General features: G+C 45.0%; 1 protein-coding gene across 11 annotated transcripts in view; it reads left to right on the top strand.

The window, feature by feature from the left end:
- The first annotated feature begins 20,193 nt into the window (after nt 1-20,193).
- mprip.L (myosin phosphatase Rho interacting protein L homeolog) overlaps nt 20,194-25,584 on the top strand; it is a 109,327-nt gene continuing 103,936 nt past the window's right edge. For 6 of the 11 annotated variants that reach the window (XM_041575799.1, XM_041575800.1, XM_041575795.1 and 3 more), the window contains exon 1: nt 20,194-20,564. In XM_041575799.1, the coding sequence (XP_041431733.1) occupies nt 20,445-20,564 (120 nt within the window). In that variant the 5' untranslated portion in view covers nt 20,194-20,444. The remainder of the gene's footprint in view (nt 20,565-25,584) is intronic. The other 5 variants (XM_018236650.2, XM_018236651.2, XM_018236648.2 and 2 more) reach the window with 4 other exon arrangements.

The following is a 25,584-nucleotide window of genomic DNA, read 5'->3' as shown; positions in this document are numbered from 1 at the left end:
TGGGCCTCTCACCCACCAGATAAGTGTGGACCAACTCACAGATTTTCCCGAGCTGTTGGAGAATGTGCATGGATAAAGCTGCCCATACATACATACATACATATATTATGAAGGTTACATCCAACTGTACGATGACAATATCGGCCTGTCAATGGGGTCTTCTCAGAACAGGTCCTTAAAGGCTTGAGTTATGATCTGATTTTTGGGTTTGGTGGGGGGGCAAATGATCACATCTGCCCAATTTGGGTAGAATGTGGTTGCCAAAATCAGCCAAAGCTCCTCATTTTGTCTAGAAGTGGAGCATTTGATAAATAGGGCCATTGGCTGCACAAGATATTGACGGTCAAGGAGTGAGGAGCAGCGCAGAACATACAGTTCACCACGACAAATTTTAGACCAAACCCAGTCGGACAAGGAAAGTAATCACAATGGCTGACCTTATTCCCTTAGCCGCACAGCAAGATCATTTTAGGGCCTTTTAACTTTAGAACAAGTTATTTTCCTCAAGCTGCAGGGTCTGCTTCCTCCATATTGACATCCCTGAATAAGAGCAGTGGTTGTACAGTGAAAACCCACTTAGGGAATGCCTATTTGTCCGGCTCCCCAAGTCATGACAATGACTGATCTTGTTCATCGACCAGTTCTCCTCTTCACTGAAAAATGCACCAGCCTGGGGTTTACTCCTAATAGCACTGTGAAACCATCTTCTGCTGCTTCTCAATGGCCTTTTTATATCTCCAGGACCATGTGCAGTATAATAATAATAATAACATTCTAAATATTTACTATATTGTGCAAGCACGCAATCCTAAACAGTTATTCTTTTTTTGTGTGTGGCCTTGGACAGCCAAGGGAATGATTGAGAAGTGTCCGAAGTTAAAGATGGTGGTGCATTGCCCAGTGAACGAGATTAGCCAATGTAATGACTGGGGGAGACTGACAAATCGGCAACCCCCCCCCCAAAGTAATTTTCATTGTGCACCATTGCTTTTATTCTGGGGTGTAATTTAGGGATGCACCAAATCCACTATTTGTGATTCGACTGAATCCCCGAATCCTTCATGAAAGATTTAGCCGAATACTGAACTGAATCCAAGTCCTAATTTGCATATGCAAATTAGGGTCAGGAAGGGAAAAAGTGGAAAAAAAACCTTTTTTTACTTCCTTGTTTTGTGGCAAAAGGTTACGTGATTTGCAAATGCAAATTCGGATTTGGCCGAATCTGAATCCTGCTGAAAAAGGCCAAATCCTGGCCGAATCCCGAACCGAATCCTGGATTTGGTGCATCCCTAGTGTAAATATAGAGGAAGCAGACCCTGCAGCTTCTACCAATGCATATGGAAAGGGGTACTAAATGTTGTGGGGCCCAGTAACTACTAGTTATGTCTCTGCTCTTGTCCTTAAAGCAAGTTCAGCTCCATAAACTCATAAACACTAAATCCACATATAAAGATACAAGAAGCCACATCATACCATAAAGTACTTTCGCAAGTTTATTATACCGATCAATAAAGAATTTTCATAATTTTAAGAATGTCACAGAGATTTTCCTGCTGAGAAAAGCATTGGTGCCCCTTTGCCTGAGGGAGGAGGTTTTATTGCTCAGTAAAGCCAAGCAGGTATTCTGCCATTTTTCATGCCCATTTTTCATGCCCATTTAGGCATGAAAAATGACAGAAGGCCATGCTTTCAACATTAGCCATGGATGAGATCTTGACTGTGTGACCACATGGCAGCTTAGACTCCTGAATAAACACAAATATGCAAATAGCTAAATTTCCCTCTACAGGGTAACCAGTCCCTACGTGTTCTGAAAATCATAACTCCAAAATTAAATTGAGTCTACTTTCCCTTAAAGGGGTTGTTCACCTCTGAGTTAATGTTTAGTATGAGGTAGAGAGACAGGTTTTCATTTGTATTTGTTATTTTTGAGTTATTTAGCAGCTCTCCAGTTTGCAGTTTCAGCAAGCCGGTTGCTAGGGTCCAAATTACCCTAGCAACCATGCATTGATTTGAATAAGAGACCGGAATATGAATAGAAGAGGCCTGAATAGAAAGATGAGTAATAAAAAAGTAGCCATTCCCCTTGTTTGGAAGCATTATTGGAACATGCAAATGTTAGAAGGTTCATTTATGGCAGAGTGAAAATTTTGGAGGTAAAGCTCCATTTTTTATCATGGTGGGCACATGGGGAACTGGGGCATCAAAACTAAGTCAAATATGAATCAGTGGGGATCATTTATAAACACTGGGCAAATTTGCACCACTGCAGTAACCTATAGCAACCAACCAGTGATTGGCTTTTCACTGTTAATCCGTGAAAGCAAACAGATGATTGGTTGCCATGGGTTATTGCCCAGGTGCAAATTTGCCCAGTGTTTATAAATGACCCCCAGTGTGTTTGGTTGCCCAGGGTCAGACTGGGACACTGGGAAAAACCCTTGGCCCTGGCCCTTGTGGGCCCCTCTGAAAACTGTGTGTATGGGTTGTGTTCCCCCTGACTTTCCCCGGTCGCATCCACAAAGGACTGAAGTTTAAGGTACGTGAGGGGCACAAGAGGATTGCTGCATTGGGAACTGCCTTGGGGACCCCTGAGGGGGTGTGGGGGCCCCTGAGGTAGTAGCACTGGTAGGAACCCTGGACCCCCAGTCCGACCTTGAGGGTCTCCCAGCATCAATAAGAGGACTTGCCATGGGTAAATGTGATGTTCTCCATGAACTCAGTTTCTGCTCACCATCCAATAATAAAGGCTTTAAATGGACATGAAATGAGAGTTTACTCGGCTAACTCAGGCCACCCAGGCACATCCCGGTGACAGATTTGACTCATTTTCCACAAATGCCCAACTGTTAAACAGCTGAATTGCTTGCAGCGTGGAAAAAGGTTAAGGGGAGGCGGCACACTAATAATTCATTGAATTTGTCTCTCCCTGTAAGATCCTTATAATTAAACTGATATATAAAACATTGTGTTAAACACTTACTAAACTGAGTCATTTGTTGTAGCCGTGACACTTCTCCTTGAAATGCAAGAAGGAATTCTGTAATGTTAGGTGTGACACACAGTTAGTTGTGCCTGTAAATATGGCCGCTGTGGGGTCAGTGGTGCATGGCCATTTCAGGGCACATTCCTTTCTAGGCAAGTGTTGATATATTGCAGGTTGGACATGCTTAGAAGATTAGCCTGTGAATTCTAAACGGCCTTCTAAACGAATGAGTAGTTATAGAATAGTAAATACCAAGGAGAGTGAGTGAGTGAGAAGGATTCTGGCTGGCACAGGGGCTTGGGGACACTAATCCTCCTCAAACTAACACCAGTGCAAGGAGGTATTATACATAAGGCATTATTTACAAGGTAGGGGTAACTACAGCTTCCCCAGCTTCAATTTCCATTGTGTCTAGCCGGTAAAATACCTGCCAAGGCCGGGGCAGGTATTACAAATTTACCGGCAATGTAGCTGCCGGTAAATTTGTAATACGATCAAAAGGAGCCCTCAGCCTGCCCCCAATCCCCCCCAATCCCCTGCAACTTACCTTTACTGTTGCCTCTTCTAGCGTCCGTGGTGTCCGTGGCATGGCCCGTCCATTCAACTTTAAAGGGATCCTGTCATCGGAAAACATGTTTTTTCAAAACACATCAGTTAATAGTGCTACTCGAGCAAAACTCTGCACTGAAATCCAAACAGATTTTTTTATATTCAATTTTGAAATCTGACATGGGGCTAGACATTTTGTCAATTTCCCAGCTGCCCCTGGTCATGTGACTTGTGCCTGCACTTTAAGAGAGAAATGCTTTCTGGCAGGCTGCTGTTTTTCCTTCTCAATGTAACTGAATGTGTCTCAGTGAGACATGGGTTTTTACTATTGAGTGTTGTTCTTAGATCTACCAGGCAGCTGTTATCTTGTGTTAGGGAGCTGTTATCTGGTTCCCATTGTTCTGTTGTTTGGCTGCTGGGGCTGAAAAGGGAGGGGGTGATATCACTCTAACTTGCAGTACAGCAATAAAGATTGATTGAAGTTTATCAGAGCACAAGTCACATGACTTGGGCAGCTGGAAAATTGACAATGTGCCATGTCAGATTTCAAAATTGAATATAAAAAAATCTGTTTACTCTTTTGAGAAATGGATTTTAGTGCAGAATTCTGCTTGAACAGCACTATTAACTGATTCATTTTGAATTTTTTTTCCCATGACAGTATCCCTTTAAATTTCCCGTGTATGCAGATTAGCCTGAGCGAAGACCTCTAATGATATTGCGCTAGGATTTGCTCGCATTGCCAAAGTAACGCTAGAGAAAACTCGCCAGCGTTTGGCGCCCTGGACGCAACTTCGCATTTTAGTAAATTAGCACTGTCTGAGCGAATTTTTGCCTGGCGAAGTGTTGCGATGGCTGTGAAGCTGTGGCTAGCTAATTTTCACCGCTTACTAAATTTACCCCTATGAAGGAATCTTTGTAGTAAATTCCTTTAGCCTCCCAAAATACAAACATCACCCTCGGCCTATGCTGGCTGGTTGTCCTGGGTGATAATAATACAACAGACATGGAGGGAGATGCTGAGGGAAATAATGATATATTTGCCATTGTTTGCTGTTTGTGAGGAGGACATGGGTGACAGATGGGTGACGGATGGGTGAATGTAGCAGCAGTAGTCGCTACACAAGTTTTCCCTTTCATGTTCAGCTACTGGAAAGAGTAAAAATAAAACAGTTTCAGGCAGGCAGCGCCCTTGTTTTCCCAAGGCCAAGTAGTATGTGGAGTCGGAAGGCAATTGTGCTGTTGTTATTGTCAGGAGACAACCTGCAAGTTTGTTGTGGTCATGCGGAGCGGAGGTTGTGTTAGCAACAGTCACCAGTGAATCTCTCGTTCCTGGGAGCCGTGGCTGGCTATCAACTGACTCTCAAAAGTGCTTGTTGTTTATTTCAGTATTTTTGTGTTTTTAGGCTTTTATCAGGCGGATGCCCCAGAACTCCAGTGAAACTGTGTCCTCCTCCAGTTAGTACAAATCTCTGCACGTGCGGCTGGAGGCCAGCTGTGATAGAACTCAGGTGCCAAGTGTGCAATTCTTCATGCACCTCTTTCTCTCTGGGTGTTTTGGGCATTATGTAGGTGAGTCAATGGTTCATACTTACAGTATATGCACCAATGACTCATTATATATAACCCTTTTGAGTTTAAAGGGGCTGTTCACCTTCCAAACACTTTTTTCAATTCAGTTGTTTTCAGATTGTTCCCCAGAAATAACTACTTTTTTCAATTATTTTCCATTATGTATTTTTTACTGTTTTTCCAAAATCTAAGTTTAAAGTTGAATGTTTGTGTCTCTGGTGTTTGAGTCTGGCAGCTCAGTAATTCAGGCGCAGATTCTGAACTGTTACAATTTTACAACATTTAGTTGATCCATTTCTCAGCAGCATCTCTGGAGTATTAACAACTATTGTATCAATTCTAACAGCTGCCTGTAATGAAACCCAGAGATTCTGCTCAGCAGGGACAAAGAAAAGAAAAGTATCAACTTTATACCATTTATAACAGTTTACAGGGTCGGCGACCCCCTCCCAGAGCTGCTTTAGAAGGTGAAAAATGAAACTTTACACTTCAATATTAGAAAAACAGTAACACATAGAAAATAGAAAGAAATTGGAAAAAGTTGTTATTTCTGGTGATCTATCTGAAAACAACTAGTTGTTTGAAGGTGAACCACCCCTTAAAATTAAAACAGCATTCAAAGGGAACCCTATACTTTAAGCCAGATCGATGCCAGGTCTAAATGACTGAGCCCCCTGGTGCCTCATTTATAAGGTGTCTGGCACTATGTATAAGAGGGGCCCTTTACTCTTAAGGCACATTATCACCCCGTTTAGTGCTCCTTTTCAAAACACTTTCAGCCTGATTAGAAATGTTCATGTTGATATGCAAGACTGAATTAAGTGCCGGTTAGGGGGCGGGTAGGGGGTGCATTGGGGGACTCTTACATTCCCATCTCTCATGTATACAGCAAATGAGGAGTCAATCATGTTAAACTACTGTCTGTGAGGCTACAATTCTAATGTTATTGTTACCTTTAGTACTTGTCTTTCTATCCAGGCCCTCTTCTATTCATATTCCAGTCTCTCGTTTAAGCCACTGCCTTGTTGCTAGGGTAAATTGGACCCTAGCAACCAGAAAGCTGCTAATATTCCAAACTGGAAAATAATAAAAAATGAAAATCAACTGCAGATTGTCTCACTCTCTAATAATACAAAAATTTCATTTAAAGATGAACAACCCCTTTAAAGGAGCTCAAGTTCAATATAGTAAGCACAGGGCCCCTGGCCTTGGTGACTGCTTAGTAGGGCTGCACATAAAAGAACCTGAGCCTAACCTACTATTCCTAACCCAAACCCAGCCTATCCCATATCTGACATCATCAGGGGGCGGAGCAAGCGAGTATCCAATGCTGCCCCATCACCAGAGGGGTTTGGAAAGGGTGGGGTCGGGGAGGTCAGTTAGTTGGCCCAAATATGCCAACCTGCACATCACTAACATCTACCCATTTACTCAACTGGAAATCATTAATTACTGAAGGGCCCCAATGCAAGATATGTATTTGCTTGGTAGATGTTGAGATTTTTAAAAGATCCGATCGATCCGATCCTCACCATGAGACCACGATTTTCTCGAAACGATCGTACAATCGTACGAATTGACCATCAACTAAAAAGACCAATTTGCCAGGTAAACAAAAGGGAGCTGCCTGCTTGGCCCTGCAAACATAGATAGATTGCACTGGGACCGATATAGGGGCAAATTCACTAAGAATCGAAGTTGCGCCAGGCGCAACTTCACCGCTCTTCGCCACACTTCGCCGCACTTCGCCAGGCGAATTTTCGCCAGCGCTCCGCAAATTCACTAAAATGCGAAGTTGCACACAGGGGTAGCGTAAGCTTGCGAAGTTGCGCTAGCGTTAATTCGCTATATAAAGCGAAGTTGCGCTAGCGAAGGCTAATTTGCATACGGCGCGAAATTCAAATTTCAATGGAGGAACACGTATCTGCACTACAAATGCCTAGAAAACCTTCAAATCTGCCAATAAAAATTTTATTTTGCCCTACACATGTGCCCACTGTCTAGGTAAGTTGCCATGAGTCAGGAAAAGTAGGGGGGAGGAAGGGGAGCCCCAAAAAAATTTCGATCTTTTTCAGCCTATCAGCCATCATGTAGAAAACACGCCAGTGTTTTCTGGGACTTAGAAAAAATTTTGACTTTTTTTTTAATCAATCCCTACTGCTCTATTGCGCTTCGCCAGGTCTGAGGTGGCGAAGGAAGTCTAGCGTAAAAGGTAGCGTTTGCTAGTTAGTGAATTTGCGTAGTTTCGTCGCTAGCGAAAATTCGCCTGGCGCAAGGTTGCGAAGTAACACTAGCGAAATTACGCCAGCGTTCGTTAGTGAATTTGCGCAGTAGCGAAAATGCCGAACGCTAGCAAAAAACGCTAGTGTTCGGCGCTTCGCGCCTTAGTGAATTTGCCCCATAGATTTTTTGACCTGCCCGATCAATTTCCTGACAGATGTCGCCGAAAAATCGCAAGATGAAAAATCGTTCAAATCCCTCTAACCGCACGATAATTTCGAAGGATTGGTCGGACTTCCCTAAAATCGGCAAGAAGAATCGTCGCCTCTATGGGGAGCTTTAGACAGCTTTATTCCCCTGAAAATATCAAATAATGAGACAAAATGTTTAAGTTAAAAATGCAACATTGGGGGAGCAAACAAGTCTGTTGGGCTACTGGGAGTTGCACCATTACAGCTGAAATGTTGAGGTTGAACAGACCTAATATATATATATATATGTGTGTGCATTTTGTCCCAGACTCCAAAAAAAGACAACCCTAACCAGTTGAATGAGCCGTATCAGACAGGTCTGGGCTGTGGCTAGTTAGAGGGAAGAAGAGTACAGCTCAGGAAACAGATGGACAAAGTGTATTTAACCCCTGAAATGTTGTCCTGATCTTTTGTTGCGACACACAAAGGCAGTTAAACAATTGCTGCACCTGTTTCCTGAGCAGCAAAGTCTCTCTTCTGTATCTAAATATTTTCCCTGTACCACTCTGAACTCTGCGGGAAGATTCCTGCGCCAAGGGAAGTAACAGGTGGATCCAGAGCACCCCTGCAAGTCTGACCCAGACTGGGAGTCAAAATAGCCGATGAATAGCAGAAGACCCAAATGCAGAATAAGGATTTAGAATTGAAGCCTCACAGGCAATCTGATTTTCAGCTGTAAAGGGAAAAAGACCAAATAAAAAGTTATTTAGAACAGGTCCATCTAGAACTTTTTAAATGGTGTTTTGTTTTTTTTTTTAATTTTAAATGATGATGGGAGCTGTAGTCCAGCAATATCAGGGATTGATTCTTATAGATATACTCAGTGGTGTAACGAGATATTACTGGACCCCACAGCAAAGTATTTTTCAGGGCCCAAAAACATCTAGAGATTGATCTGTTTTACCAATATTTATTGAAGTTGTATATGAATTAGGGTCTCATGGAGCCCCTCCACCTCCTGGGCCCCCCTGTAGCCGCAGGATCTGCTTCCTCTGTAGTTATGCCCCTGGATATACTACTAGATACACCTCTCCCCAGTTGCCCAGCTTAATGCTAGAAGATACTCCAATGAGAATCCTGCCTGTTCTGTGTACTCCTAGATCTATGTTCTTTGTTCTAAATTCTAGAACCAAACATTTCAACAATACTAAGTCCTTTTCTCCCTCCTGACTGCAAGGTAACTAATTCTCATTGGAGCATCCTTTTGCATATGTAATCAAGTATGCTCCACCTACTCTCCAGAACCCTGATGACCAATTACATCAACTTGCTGACAAATACTGGTCTGGAAACGAAGTGATTTTCTAATTGCGTGAGAGTGCATGGACAAAAATGTGAGTGTCATATTAATAGTGCGACACTTGACAGTCCGTATATATTAGGCCACTATACTGTGTATATATTAGGCCACTATGCTGTGTATATGTCAGGCCTCTATGCTGTGTATATATTATGATGTGTATATATTAGGCCTCTTAGCTCTGGTATAGGGATTATCCCAGAGTGCTTCTAGATCACTTAATATTTTTACTTCTCCTTCATTTATTTTTGTCAGTTATTTAAATTTCTTGGAACCCCAGCTGCCATGCGAGAGCACTTCACATTGTCTCTGCCCCAAATCCTCCATCATTCTGCCTGCCAAGATTTTGTGCCAGAAAAAGTAGGCACGGACATCTGCCCTGGTTATCAAATGGCACATGGGGAGACATGAGCAGACACCTAAGTGTCCATCCAGTGTCTACGTGATCCAGGTAGTTTCTATAGGCTTCTGCATAGGGGAGTACATGTCCAGGGGCCTAACTATAGAGGAAGCAGACCCTGTGGCTGCTGGGGGCCCTTTGGACACTGACTGATTCCCAAAATGTGGGGGCCCTAAATGAATTTAAATTGAGTATGCGATCAAAACTAGTTGTGTCATCATCAGTTTGACATCAGCACATGCAATTCAATGGAGGAGCAGAATTCTTGCCCCTAGGGCGTAACTACAGAGGAAGGCCCAGGAGGTATAGGGGCCCCATGATGCCCTGCTTAATGAGAAATTTCAATATGTATTGGTAAAACAGGACAACCTCTGGATATTTTGATACATTTTCTGTGGGGCCCAGTAACATCTAGTTACACCAGTGCTAGGGTTGCCACCTTTTACTGGTCCGCGATGTGGGCAGGGGGCCAAATAAGAGAAACCAGGCAGGACCCCCCTCGATTGACATAGCGATCAACCATTCGCTGATCACTACATCATTGGCCAGCCCTTCTGAAAACCGGGCTGTCCGGTTCAAAACCAGATGGGTGGTAATCCTACTTGTTCCCCCAATATGGTCTCCCCAGGACCGGATTTCTGAACTGGGCACCCCTAAGTCAGTTGCAACCATACTGCCCACCCACCTGCCTGCCAACCCAGAAACCCCTCATCCGTACATGAGTACCTACCTGCTTGCCCGATGCTACTTGTCACCCACAAGTTTGTGCCTGGGCACCCTCCCAAAAACCTTATGCTCAGCTGGCATGGACGCTATCCCAACTGATCTCTCATCAGGGGTACATTTTTGTGCTCCTAGGCTGGTTCTTTCATGGTTACTACCTGTCCCCACCCCCGCAAAGGTGAGATTTACAAGTCAGAAAGTAGTGGGGCATATAGTAGAATGTGTGGGGTTTTAATTTGGTATGATAGGATTTGGTCATGTGGCTATGGGGTCTTTTTTCTTTTTATTGACTCCCCCAGTCTACCTGTAATGGTCCTCCACCAAGGGGGTCCAGGTGACTTGCGGGTTAATAATCAGGGCCCCTGAGTGGGGGGGGTCCTGCTAACTGAGTATCAAGGGGCCCCATGATCACTAATAGGGGCTGTATTGTGCAAAACAGTCACAATCTGCATATTGGTGCCCCATGAAAGCAGGCAGGAATTGAACAGGCTATTGACTGGCGCAGTTCTGCAATGCCACTATACCTTGTGATGGCAAATGAGACCTCTAATGAAGTATATTGCTACGGCTATATCTGCTCATATATATCTGTGTATTTCCAAAGGCCAGTAACCCCGCAGTTGCCAATCTGACGGTTGATACAAATAATCCCATTCGTAGGAAACAGCAGAGATTTCCAGCCAAAGAGCCCATCTCACCGATGCAGCGCGGGGGTGCACTAATGAATATGAAACTGGCACATGAGGAACTGGCGGATGATATGAGAGAGAGTCTTAACCTGAAATACAATCCGCTCAAACCAGCGGTTTCTGACATAATTAGGGGGTTACATTAAGCGTTTCTGCAGCCGAACTCTGACAGATCCATGAGTAGGAGGGAACAGCTTTAATGCTAAGTGTCAGCTATCGACTGCCAGGGGCTCTTTTAAACATACAGTTCAGTATGGGGGTATAGGGTATTGCATGCACAGAATATTCCTCTTCTGTGTATTTGTGGACACAGGCATCAACTGCAAGCAAAAACATATTCTTGGGCAGCTCCTCCATGGAACCCTCCCCCCCAGACCTCATCATGCTTGGGAATTAAACCTCAATATTAATATAGATAGAATTTTTCCAGTTCTTGCTGGAGGCCCTTCTCACCCTTTCTGCAGCCGTGGAGCCCATACAGGTCCTGGGGCCAAACTATGGGAGAGCCATGGCACTCACTTTCCACTCCCAGTTATTCTCCAAACCATGCCCAGCCCCAGTTATGTCCAGCAGTTATTTCCCAGCCATGCCCCTTGCTATGCCCAGGCTATATATTGAACTATACAGTTGCCCAAGAGGGTCAGCAGTGCCAGGCCTACAGGGTAGGGCGTCCAAGGCAAGCCAGTCCCTCCAATCCCTCCAATCCCCAACCTGCTGTGTCCGCCCAACCTCCGCCACTAGTGCACTGAATCTGCCAATGCTGCATTGCCAGGCAGGGAGATTTGGTATGCCAACTTAGATAAGGGTGAAGCTAGGGGAATGCAGGCTGAAGAGGTACATGCCCGTGTTCTGCCCTAGACACATGCCTCTTCTCAGTGGCGTAACTACAGAGGAAGCAGACCCTGCAGCTGCAGGGAGGCCCAGGAAGTATAGGGGCCCCATTAAGCAATAATTCATATCCAATGCAATAAATATTGGTAAAACAGGTCAATCTCTAGACATTTTGAGGGCTTGAAAAATAATTTGCTGTGTGGCCCAGTAATTTCTGCCACTGCCTCTTCTGCCTACTCCAAGATCTGGCCCTGAAGGTCCTAGGATTCTGATGGCAGCCCTGCTTGGGTACTGATCTGAAATGCAGCCAGGATCCAGTGACGTGTGATTGTGCTCCAAGGGTTAATACTGTCAGAATCTCAAGGTCAGTTGACATGGAAGGCTCTGAACGTTTAGAGAGTAATGTGCAAACACACACATCAGTGCACATTTCCACTCACACTGCTGAACACACAGAGTCAGGAATCTCCACCAGGACTAGGAACAATAATCCAGTGAATATGATAAAATAGTGCTGTTAGTTTTTAACAGGGATGGGCTAGTGCTTCTCTTGCCCTGGCTCATAACATTTTGCTTTTATGAGGACAGCAACTGCCTGTTACCAGCACAATGTTGAGTACCCATGAGCACCAGTTGTGGATAGGACAGTGAGCGTGCCAGTACACAGGGAAAGATCAACATTTTCAATAGAAAAAAACAGAAATTCAGCTATTTAAATTGACCATGGTAAGATAATACTGTGCCGTTTGAAGCAAGATTCTCATATTGCCTCAAACATTTGGGTTTTGCACAATCGATCCAAAGTTTACATTGCATCCGACATCCGAGCTGTATGTTAAGTATAGAACAGAGTTTTTTTTCCAGGAATTACGAGATTTTGGGCTCTGTCCCCCTGTCTCCCATAACTCTTAAAGTAGAACTAAAGCCTAACTAAAGATGTAGCTAGAAATGTTGTACATTATGTTTTGTGCCTCTGTACCAGCCCAAGGCAACCACAGCCTTTTAGCAGTGAAGATCTGTGTCTCCAAAGATGCCCCAGTAGCTCCCCATCTTCTTTTCTGCTGATTCACTGCACATACTCTGTGCTGCTGTCACTTACTGAGCTTAGGGACCCACTCACAATATACAGTACACATAGAATAGAAATGTCACAATATAAGGCTGATTAGTAATTAATACAGATAATTACTACATGGCAGCACAGAAACCAGTGCAATTAGCATCAGAATTTAATAATCGGCCCTGTAGCATCAACTTATATTACAGGGGAAACTCATTTTCTGCTGGATAATTAGTGACGAGCCCTAAGCTTAGCTTCTCAACAGCTGCTCAGAGCCCACTGAGTATGTGAGTGTCACAGACACTTTCCAAGATGGTGACCCCCTGTGACAAGTTTGAAGTCCTGGATCATTGCTGCTATTGACAAGCTGAAACTTTAGGCTGCTGCAATAAGTTCACTATATAAAATATGGCATTTTTAGGCATATTCATTTTTAGGGTTTAGGTCTCCTTTAAGGATTCCTCCAATTTCTGATGATTTTCCATGATTTGCAGGCAAAGATCTGATGTTGGAGAGGTGTGCCCATGCACAGCACAGAATCAGTGGCTCAAGAAGAGGTTGTGCTCATGCGCATGATGTCATTTCCGCTGACACTGATTCAAAAACATTTTGGTGGCGTTCTAACACATGGCACAGCTCTTGCCTTACCCCAGACCCCAACCTCCCCATTAATACAACGCTACCAAACAGGCCTGGACTGAGATTCAAAAAAGGCCCTGGCATTTCAGGTACACAGAGGCCCAAACAGGCCACACAGCAGATCAAACAGCCTCCCACCAGCCCAATATACAGTGACTCTCTATGGCAACTTACAGCAGCCCCTCTGGCATTTGCCAGATCTCACAGATTGCCAGTCCGGGCCTGCTACCAAACTCAGACACCATTGCATTCATGGGGGCAGCCAGTGCCGGATTCGGAGCTCTGCGCCACAGGGTCCTAGAGCCCACTAACGGCTGAGTTCTATTGACCATAAATGTCATGCGCAACCCCCTGTTCCTCCTCAGGTGCGTGTGTGCACAGGCAGGTGCACAGGCAGGTGGCGACAGTCTTGCCGCCCTAGGCCCGGGCCTATGTGGCTATGTGGTTCACTGGCATAAGTATAGAGGGAGCAGACCCTGCAGCCGCAAGGGGGAAGGGGAGCAATTTCACTTAAAACCCACCCAAAAAAATTTTTTGCAGGGGGACCCAACTAATTATGCCACTATGCAGGTCTCCGTGAGTGAGAAAACCTGTGGCTATTCAGGTAGAGTGGAAGGCACTGTCAAAAGTACAAAAGAATGGCTGATTGAGCCACTGTTTTTTGCACTTTGCTTTCCCTTTAGTACGTGACCCCTTTAGAGCCCCCCATTAAGCAGCACACTAATACATTCCAAGGGAACTATTGCCTGACGAGCCCTGACACAAGTGCTCCTAATCCTGCCCTTATATGTTCGGATGGATGGGGCAGTTTATGACTAGTGCTGGGGAGTTACTGGAATACTGTATATGTGTTCTTACTCTTGAATATCCACTAGAAACTGGATCCCTGAGCACTGCTCACCTTTCCCATGTCTGCTTGCAGTTCCAGTCCATGCTGCTGCTAGCCGCTAATCCAATGGGGAACCAGTAAGTGCACATGAATGTCCCAATCAGTCTATATATACCGTGCAGCCCCAGTATCATCAAATAAGAAATAATAAAGCGTGACTACATGGCGGCCAGGCATGTAATGGAATGTCATACCCATAATTAGGTACAACTGCCATATTTGCAAAGCAATAATATTCCATCAAGTCCTCATTATAACGCGATACGCACTGATATGCTCATTGAATTGCTAGCAACAGGGTTATCGGCTCATAAATTCATCTCTGTTCCAACCCTGGTACAATATTGGCCCACATTTTTTTATTTTTGTAAGTGTGGGAAAATCCAAATGACACGGAAAAATAAAGCCAGGGGGCAGATTCACTAATGGGCAAATTTTTGCCAGCGTCAGCTGCGCACCCATCGCAGGACTTCGGGTGCAAATACACTTCGAATGCGATAATTCACTAAAATGCGAAGTTTCGTCCCGGGCGTTGAACTCTGGTGACTTTTCACTAACGTTACTTCGGCTGTGCGAGCATTTCATAGCGAAGATGCGCTAGCTTTCATTTGTGCCTAGCTAAACTTCGCTAGTGATCTTGCGCTTAGGTCAATTTGCATAGGGCGGGAAATATAAAGTTGTATAGTTTGCTGCAAATGGTTTAAGTTACCAGTTTATATTACACATGTCCAGTAAACCTTAATAAAGACAAGAGAGTTAATATAATGGCCTACACATAAGCCCACTGTAAAATTAGAGGCCTGTTTACTTAGTTCGGGTGAAGGAATGGAATAAAAAAAAAACTTCGAATTTTGAATGGTTTTTTTTGGCTACATCGACCATTGAATTGGCTACTCCGACCTTCGACTACGACTTCGAATCGTACTAAAAAATCGTTCGACTATTCGATAGTCGAAGTACTATCTCTTTAAAAAAAACTTCGACCGCCTACTTCGCCACCTAAAACCTACCGAGGTGCCATGTTAGCCTATGGGGAAGGTCCCCATAGGCTTTCTATCAATTTTTAGGTCGAAGAAAAATCATTCGATCGATGGATTAAAATCCTTCGAATTGAATGATTTAAAAGATTTTTCGTTCGATCGAACTATTTGCGGTAAATCCTTCGACTTCGATATTCAAAGTCAAAGGATTTACATTCAGCAGTCGAATATCGAGGGTTAATTAACCCTCGATATTCGACCCTATGTAAATCTGCCCCTTAATGTTCCATATGTTATAAAATGTGTTGAGAAAACTGCTTACTCAAAAAAGTGAGTTAGGACCTTTGCAGCCAATCCCGCTTAAAAAAAGGAAGAGTCGCCAGCGTTTTTTTGAACTTTGATGCATTTTCGGCTCACAGTGACAGAGATTGAGGAAGATCTAGCTGCTTTATAGCACTTTGCCTGGACTGAGTTTGCGAAGGCAGGAAAGAGGTAACGTACAGTAAAATCCGCATTTAAGTGAATTTGTGGAGTAACATCCGTTCGGTCGATAGAGTGCAAATGACCACTAGTGACGGTCTGTTTCGCTAGCGAATTGGCGCCTGCACCTTTTAGTAAATTGGCGATGTCCCTGGTGGTGCTCCTGCTAGCGAATTGTCGCTAGGATTAGCCACTTCGCTTCTTAGTACATCTGCCCCCAGGAGTGGTGCAGGGAATCAATGTCATTCCACCGCTTGTGGTATCATTTATGAAAGCAAGCTCAGTTGTAAAACCACTAAATTGGCCGCAGTCAGTTGGGCACAGTCTATATACCATTCATTGCATCAACATGAGCTCCTTGCATTTCCATATAGTTGCACTCAGCTCTGCTTCTGGGCTTCTGTTCTGAACCTCGGGCAGTTACACCTATTGATGCAGGGCAACCATGGAGTATCACCCCCTTCAAACCAGGTAGTAGCACTGGGGGTTCCCTCACTGGAGGGTGCACGTCACTCCCATGGCTATGGCCCGAACTGGACTGAAAATTTCTGATTCTGATTCTTATCCAAATGCCAGCACAATTGTGTTCAAATATTTTATTGGATCTTTCACAATACATAAAGAAAATAACATGACTGCTACAATTCTGCAGTTTCAGAAACATATGGGGGTTATTTATAAACACTGGGCAAATTTGCACCTGGGCAGTAACCCATAGCAACCAATCAGATGATTGCTTTCAGTGTTCACCCTACAGCTGGCTAAAAAAAAGCTAATCACTGATTGGTTGCTATGGGTTACTGCCCAGGTGCAAATTTGCCCAGTGTTTATAAATAACCCCTATTTGGGTAACAAATGAGTGTGCTAGTTCAAAATGAACAAAAACATGAAATGATAAATATTTAAATATATATATATATATTTTTTTTAATATTTATCATATAAGGTAATAAGTATCTTTGTTTCTTGAGAGATAGATTTAAGTTCAGGCTTTGAAAATAGCGTATTACTATTAAAGTGCAAGCCAGCACAACTGTGTAATTCTTGCTGCATCAGCTGCAGTTGCAATAACACTGGAATCAAGGGGACAATGCTGCATTGTGGGTAAAAGAACCCTATTGTCTTCTGTGTATATTGTCATTTGATTTCTACTAGGGATGCACCGAATTCACTATTTTGTGGATACTTCGTGAAAGATTTGCCCGAATACCGACCAGAACCATAATTTGCATATGCAAATTAGGGGTGGGAAGGGGAAAAATGTTTTACTTCCGTGTTTTCTGACAAAAAGTCATGTGATTTCCCTCCCGCCCCTAATTTGCATATGCAAATTAGGGTTCGGATTCGGTTCGGCCTGGCATAAGGATTCAGCCGAATCCGAATCCTGCTGAAAAAGGCCGAATCCTGGATTCGGTGCATCCCTAATTTCTACTGTATCAAAGCCAACGAGTGTATAACAGCTGTGGGGTTGGCCATCCTGGGCCGCTGGATTTGGGGTGAAGACATATTTTCTGTCCTGAATTGTTCTAAAGTAAGGGGGGTCCATAAAAAGGGGCTTGACCCAAATAAGTCTAAAAAGCCACTGCTATACAAGAACAATTGAATACAAGTCATTGTCATCATAATGTTATTTACTGTCGCACCGGGAGACAGTAAATAACAATATAATGACAATATGCTGATTATGATTACACACAATGTTACATATATAATCACACCACGTGTGATAAAATTTATATTTTCACATCACGCCATTTCTCTCCTACAGTGCAGGCACAAGTCACATGACCGGGGGCAGCTGGGAAATTAACAAAATGTCTAGCCCCATGTCAGATTTCAAAATTGAATATAAAAAAATCTGTTTGCTCTTTTGAGAAATGGATTTCAGTGCAGAATTCTGCTCGAGTAGCACTATTAACTGATTCATTTTGAATTTTTTTTTTTTTCCCATGACAGTATACCTTTAAGTACAGTATTTTTATTGATGGCATCCCTTTATATACAGTGTTATACAGTATATCATTTGAAATCCATTACAGTGCATGCATCCAAAGCCATTAATGTAGGAAATCCCATATATTTATAACCATTGCAGCAGATATCACATAGGGAATCTCTGCACCTGTACAAGCTACAGTGCAGCTCAGACGCTGTATATTTCCAAAATGAAATTAGTCTGCCCTAAATATAACTGGAATAAATGGCAGATTAAAGCCAAATGGTTTTCTTTACCTGTTACCTTCTTATAAATAGAAGGGACCCTGGCCAAAAATTGCATCTCAAAGGGTGACTTGAACTATTAAAATTAGGAAACGTTTGCAGTACACATTTTAGATCTTAAGTTCAATGGGCAGGACCTTCTTTACCTCTTGTATTGGTTATTGGTTGTTTAGTATATAATCTGTATGTTTCAGGTATACACTCATTTCTTGTACAACACTGCAGAATATGTTGGTGGCTTATAGATGTGTTAATAATATGTTTTTATATAGAAAGAGAATTAGCACATTATGGGAAAATACAGGAAAAAGAGAGAGCTAAATATTATGAATATTTAAATAAAAGAGCTAGAGAAAGAGAGAGAATTATCACATTTTCAGTAAAGAGAGAATTGCTACATACTGTATATTTACAGGAGGGATGGAGAATTAGCACATTACAGATTTATAAGAGAGAGACATGGATAGAATAAACATTACTGAGTATTTATATAGGACAAGTGAGAAGGAGAAAGTACATTATTGTACATATTTACAGGAGATAGAGACTAAGAACATTACTTTATGCATTTAAAGGAAAGAGACAATAAGCAAATGACTGTACATATTTACAGGAGATAGAGTTAGCACATATTTACTGTAGAGAGAGAGAGAGACAGGTGACACATTACTATACAGTTACAGCAGAGAGGGAATAAGAAAATTACTGTATATGTGTACAGGAGGGAGAGAGAAGTGACACATTATTCTACAGTTACAGTAGAGAGAGAATAATAACATTACTGTATATGTGTACAGGAGGGAGAGAGCAGTGATACATTACTCTACAGTTACAGTATAGCGAGAATAAGAACTACATATTTACTGTAGAGAGAGAGAGAAGTGCCATATTACTGTAGTTATATTAGAGAGAGAGTGAGAGAGAGAGAGAGAGAGAGAGAGAGAGAGAGAGAGAGAGAATAAGAACATTACTGTACATATGTACAGGCAAGAGCAGCAGTCCCCAAACTTTTTTGGCCCAGGGACCAGTGTTAATGAAAATTTTTGTTGCAAGGATGGGGTGGGGGGTCGGAGGGTCGGCGTCAACTGCGCGTCCAATTTGGCGCTGGCTTTAATTGCAGGCTAGGATCGGCGGCTCAGGACTGTCCGCGGCCAGGTGGTTGGTTACTCTCTCTATACCAGGGGTATAAGAACATACTGTGCATATGTACAGAGGAGAGAGAGAAGTGGTACATTACAGTTACAGGAGAGATATAAAATAAGAATATTACTGTACATATTTACTGCAGAGAGAGAGAGAGAGAAGTTGCAAATTACTGAACAGTTACAGTAGAGAGATAAAGAGAACATTATGGTACATATGTACAGAGGAGAGAGAAGTTACAGTAGAGATATAAAGAGAACATTATGGTACATATGTACAGATGAGAGAGAAGTTACAGTAGAGAGATAAAGAGAACATTATGGTACATATGTACAGAGGAGAGAGAGAAGTTACAGTAGAGAGATAAAGAGAACATTATGGTACATATGTACAGAGGAGAGAGAAGTTACAGTAGAGAGATAAAGAGAACATTATGGTACATATGTACAGAGGAGAGAGAGAAGTTACAGTAGAGAGATAAAGAGAACATTATGGTACATATGTACAGAGGAGAGAGAGAAGTTACAGTAGAGAGATAAAGAGAACATTATGGTACATATGTACAGAGGAGAGAGAAGTTACAGTAAAGAGATAAAGAGAACATTATGGTACATATGTACAGAGGAGAGAGAAGTTACAGTAGAGAGAGATAAAGAGAACATTATGGTACATATGTACAGAGGAGAGAGAGAGAAGTTACAGTAGAGAGATAAAGAGAACATTATGGTACATATGTACAGAGGAGAGAGAAGTTACAGTAGAGAGATAAAGAGAACATTATGGTACATATGTACAGAGGAGAGAGAAGTTACAGTAGAGAGATAAAGAGAACATTATGGTATATATGTACAGAGGAGAGAGAAGTTACAGTAGAGAGATAAAGAGAACATTATGGTATATATGTACAGAGGAGAGAGAAGTTACAGTAGAGAGATAAAGAGAACATTATGGTACATATGTACAGAGGAGAGAGAGAAGTTACAGTAGAGAGATAAAGAGAACATTATGGTACATATGTACAGAGGAGAGAGAGAGAAGTGGCATCATATCATATCGCTCCGCCCCAGAGAGAGCTCTAGCTCCTCCCCAGCAGCTGTCACAGGATCCCTTGGGAATGCTGCAGGCCAACCCATCTGTACGTTCTAATCCCGCCCTTCGGCCGGCAACCGAACTTGCTCATTCCCAGGCTCTTGGCTTTCTTTTGTTTTGCTGCGTGATGATAGATTGGGGGATGGAGCGTCGCTGTGTGATTGGTTGCGCCGAGTGTCAGTCACTCCTGCGCTGGCCCCGCCCAGCGCTTCTCGCCGGGCTCGTTACAATGTCTCAGTAGTTGCGCTGCCAGCGGCGGAAACGGACACGGGAATCTGTAGCGAGAGCCGAGGCGCAACGATATCGAACGCTGAATCCCTCCCTTCCCCAGGGATGTGGCCCCGAGTGATGGGGGAAGCTGAGCTGCCCCCCCGGGAACCCTAATCTTCTCTTCTGCTGACGCCCCCACCGCCCGCAGGGACCATGTCCGCCAAGGAGAACCCGTGTAAGAAGTTCCAGGCGAATATCTTCAATAAGAGCAAATGTCAGAACTGCTTCAAGCCCCGCGAGTCCCACCTCTTGTCCGACGAGGACCTCAACCAGGTAACGACCGACTCCCCCTCCCCACCGACCCCCACCCACCCCTCTCTCCTCACTGACTCCTCTCTGCTGCCCCCTGGACACCTGTGTGCGGCTCCCCTGACTTGTCCGACCCCCATTACTCGTCTTGTGTAGCATCTCCCGCATCGGCTCTTTAGTCCGCCCTTCATAATACCAGGGCCCCTTCCCTGTGCCCCCCACTACTGCTAATTCTCTGTGCCCCCACTACTGCTAATTCTCTGTGCCCCCCAACTACTGCCAATTCCCTGTGCCCCCCACTACTGCCAATTCCCTGCTGTGTGCCCCCCACTGACTTGCCCAATTCCCTGTGCCCCCCACTACTGCCAATTCCCTGTGCCCCACTACTGCCAATTCCTGTGCCCCCACTACTGCCAATTCCCTGTGCCCCCACTACTCGCCAATTCCCTGTGCCCCCACTACTTGCCAATTCCCTGTGCCCCCCAACTACTGCCAATTCCCTGTGCCCCCCACTACTGCCAATTCCCTGTGCCCCCCACTACTGCCAATTCCTGTGCCCCCACTACTGCCAATTCCCTGTGCCCCCACTAACTGCCAATTCCCTGTGCCCCCACTGACTGCCAATTCCCCTGTGCCCCACTAACTGCCAATTCCCTGTGCCCCCACTACTGCCAATTCCCTGTGCCCCCCCACTACTGCAATTCCCTGTGCCCCACTACTGCCAAATCCCTTGCCGCCCTACTGCCAATCTCCCTGTGCCCCCCACTTACTGCCAATTCCCTGTGCCCCCCACTACTGCCAATTCCCTGTGCCCCCACTACTGCCAATTCCCTGTGCCCCCCCACTACTGCCAATTCCCTGTGCCCCCACTACTACTGCCAATTCCCTGTGCCCCCCCACTACTGCCAATTCCTGTGCCCCACTACTGCCAATTCCCTGTGCCCCCCTAATTCCCTGTGCCCCCCACTATGCCAATCCCTGTGCCCCCCACTACTTGCCAATTCCCTGTGCCCCCCACTACTACTGCCAATTCCCTGTGCCCCCCCACTACTGCCAATTCCCTGTGCCCCCACTACTGCCAATTCCCTGTGCCCCCCACTACTGCCAATTCCCTGTGCCCCCCCCCACTACTCCAATTCCCTGTGCCCCCCACTACTGCCAATTCCCTGTGTTCCCTGTGCTACTGCCCCCCACTATACTGCCAATTCCCTGCTCCCCCCACTACTGCCAATTCCCTGTGCTCCCCCCACTACTTGCCAATTCCCTTCCCCCTGCATCCTGTGCTCCCCCCACTACGCCAATCCCTGGCAATTCCCTGTGCTCCCCCCACTACTTGCCAATTCCCTGGTGCTCCCCCCCACTACTGCCAATTCCCTGTGCTCCCCCCACTACTGCCAATTCCCTGTGCTCCCCCACTACTGCCAATCCCTGTGCCCCCCCCACTACTGCCAATTCCCTGTGCTCCCCCCACTACTGCCAATTCCCTGTGCCTCCCTTCTGGCCACCCCTCAATATCTGTACCCCTCAATGTATGGGAAACTCCAGCATTTGTTCTGTACTGTCTGTGGGGCCCTACAGTTTAGGGACTCCTTCCCTTTGCCTCCCTGTGCCTCACTATTAATAGTGTGCCCCACATTTGCCTGGGCCCACAGATTTGGGGGTCATTCCCTGTACGCTAATTTTTCACTGAACCTCTAAATCCAGTAATTATGGGAATAGATACTGTTCATCTTCTCTTTATGGGACTTAGGTCTGTATTAATGGGACCCCAGCTTCTGTGCTCCAGTGTTTATTCCCCTACCCCCCCAATCTGAATAACCCACTGGTCCCTATGCTGAACCCCAGTATTACCCTCATTCCCTACGGCAGCTTGAGCTCTGGTTAACATGCAGGACTGTGAGTGTACCCCAGTACAGTGTTGGACTGGGACACCAGGGGCCCACCCAAAAACCTTAGACCAGGGGCCCACCATAAAACCTTAGAACAGGGGCCCACTCTCAGTACTATTATTCTTCATCTCCTCAATCAACCTCTATTCTCCTAGTCTGTTTTCTTGATACTATAATCAATTATTACATCTATTTAGCCTCTTTGTCCTCATAGAAATAGGGAATGGCCATGAAATAGACCAAAAGTTTCGCAGCATGAGGGCCACTGACACCTGGGCCCACCGGGAGTTTTCCTGGTATCCCGGTGGGCCAGTCCGACACTGCCCCAGTATTCATCTTGTCTGCTCTGCCCCCTGACCTTGCTATGCAAATACCTTGCTACCACTTTGCTCTCATTGTTGGGGTACCACTAGCTGTATGCCCCAGTGCTTGCACAAGATGCTGCTTAGCTACTGCAATTCTTGGGACCCTTAGTTGTGTGCCCCCCTCCAGGCTGTCGGTTTCAGTAATCCCACTTTCCCTATTATCCCTCTTTAGACAGATGCCCTATTTACAGTATTTGCTGAGTACTCCTCTCATTTTCTGCACCTCCACATATTCCATTTCAAGTGATTTTATGTCCAGGCACTCACTGACCCCATTTCCCCGGTCTCCTACTTCTTTCCCAGCTGTTAGCCCAGCCTCCTCTGCTTTAATCTATATTAACCCCTACATCTCCTCCTCGTCATTTGGCACCCAGTTATAACTAAATTCCTTTATCCATACCACTGTTGTGGTGACTGTGCTCCCCAAAACCCTAAAGAGTCATACTCAACTTCTAACTGTGCAACCTATAGAGCCGTACCCCAGCTGTGCAGCCTATGCACCCGATATAGAGCGATACCCCAGCTGTGCTGCCTATGCACCCTATATAGAGCGATACCCCAGCTGTGCTGCCTATGCACCCTATATAGAGCGATACCCCAGCTGTGCTGCCTATGCACCCTATATAGAGCTATACCCCAGCTGTGCTGCCTATGCACCCGATATAGAGCTATACCCCAGCTGTGCAGCCTATGCACCCGATATAGAGCTATACCCCAGCTGTGCAGCCTATGCACCCGATATAGAGCTATACCCCAGCTGTGCTGCCTGTGCACCCTATATAGAGCTATACCCCAGCTGTGCTGCCTATGCACCCTATATAGAGCTATACCCCAGCTGTGCTGCCTGTGCACCCTAAATAGAGCTATACCCCAGCTGTGCTGCCTATGCACCCGATATAGAGCTATAACCCAGCTGTGCACCCTGTGCACCCTATATAGAGCTATACTCCAGCTGTGCTGCCTGTGCACCCTATATAGAGCTATACCCCAGCTGTGTAGCCTGTGCACCCGATATAGAGCTATACCCCAGCTGTGCTGCCTGTGCACCCTATATAGAGCTATACCCCAGCTGTGCTGCCTATGCACCCTATATAGAGCTATACCCCAGCTGTGCTGCCTATGCACCCTATATAGAGCTATACCCCAGCTCTACTGCCTGTGCACCCGATATAGAGCTATACCCCAGCTGTGCTGCCTGTGCACCCTATATAGAGCTATACCCCAGCTGTGCTGCCTATGCACCCTATATAGAGCGATACCCCAGCTCTACTGCCTGTGCACCCGATATAGAGCTATACCCCAGCTGTGCTGCCTGTGCACCCTATATAGAGCTATACCCCAGCTGTGCTGCCTATGCACCCTATATAGAGCTATACCCCAGCTGTGCTGCCTATGCACCCTATATAGAGCTATACCCCAGCTCTACTGCCTGTGCACCCGATATAGAGCTATACCCCAGCTGTGCTGCCTGTGCACCCTATATAGAGCTATACCCCAGCTGTGCTGCGTGTGCACCCTATATAGAGCTGTACCCCAGCTCTACTGCCTGTGCACCTGATATAGAGCTATTCCCAGCTGTGCTGCCTATGCACCCTATAGAGCCGTACCCCAGTAGTTTGTGTGCCCCTAACTGCCATACCCCATCCATAGTTCACAGACAAGTGTTGTGACTTTATCCCAATCAGTATATTGCTGTTCCCTATAGACTGAGCATATCCATGTCATTCCCCCTGACCCTGCCAGATAATTGTAACCTGTCAGAAGTCTTGCTCCTCGCCCCTGATTTATTTGTTTTTTCCCCTTTGCTGTAAAATGCGCTGTCACTCCCTGATCACCTGGTAGTGACCCACCACCTAGCCCCTGTACTCCTCCCCCAAACCTGTGTAGTTTCTACCCCTCCCTAACCCCTCATTGTGCCTCTACCCCGAGGCTTCCCAGAGCAGCTGTCATGTTTGTTTGTGTCCCTTCCTACTGCCCAATAAACAGCCAAGAGCCTGGCCGGCCGGGTCTAGCCTTGGGCAGACTGTACAGGGGAGGGCTGTTTATTGCCTCTGTGCTGCTTCCCACAGGGTAACTGATGCCTCTCCATTTCCTTTTTGGCTTTACTGGGCAGCTTGATAAACACATGTAAACACTGGCCAGCCTTGGGCACATTCTCCCTGACTCAGCCGGAGTTGTGTTGCCTCTGCACTGCTTATACACACATACCCCCAGATAGATGATACCCAGATAGATACACAGAGACAGAGCGATAATATATAGCTAGAGAGAGAGAGAGAGATGGATATAGGTATAGATAAATAGAGATAAATAGAGATAGATAGATAGATAGATAGATAGATGATAGATATAGAAAGAGAGAGAGGAAAAAAAGATACACGGAGAGATGATATATAGATGATAGATAGAAAGAGATATGAAATATAGATGATAGATAAAGAGAGAGAGATACACAGAGAGAGAGAGAGATACACAGAGAGAGAGAGAGAGAGAGAGATACACAGAGAGAGAGAGAGAGATACACAGAGAGAGAGAGAGAGATACACAGAGAGAGAGAGATACACAGAGAGAGAGAGAGAGATACACAGAGAGAGAGAGAGAGATACACAGAGAGAGAGAGAGAGATACACAGAGAGAGAGAGAGATACACAGAGAGAGAGAGAGATACACAGAGAGAGAGATACACAGAGAGAGAGATACACAGAGAGAGAGATACACAGAGAGAGAGATACACAGAGAGAGAGATACACAGAGAGAGAGAGAGATACACAGAGAGAGAGAGAGATACAC

This window comes from Xenopus laevis, chromosome 9_10L, assembly GCF_017654675.1.
Source record: "Xenopus laevis strain J_2021 chromosome 9_10L, Xenopus_laevis_v10.1, whole genome shotgun sequence".
Taxonomy (NCBI): Eukaryota; Metazoa; Chordata; class Amphibia; order Anura; family Pipidae; genus Xenopus; species Xenopus laevis.
The sequence above is the reverse complement of the archived record's forward strand: the minus strand, read 5'-3'. Positions and strand labels throughout refer to the sequence as shown.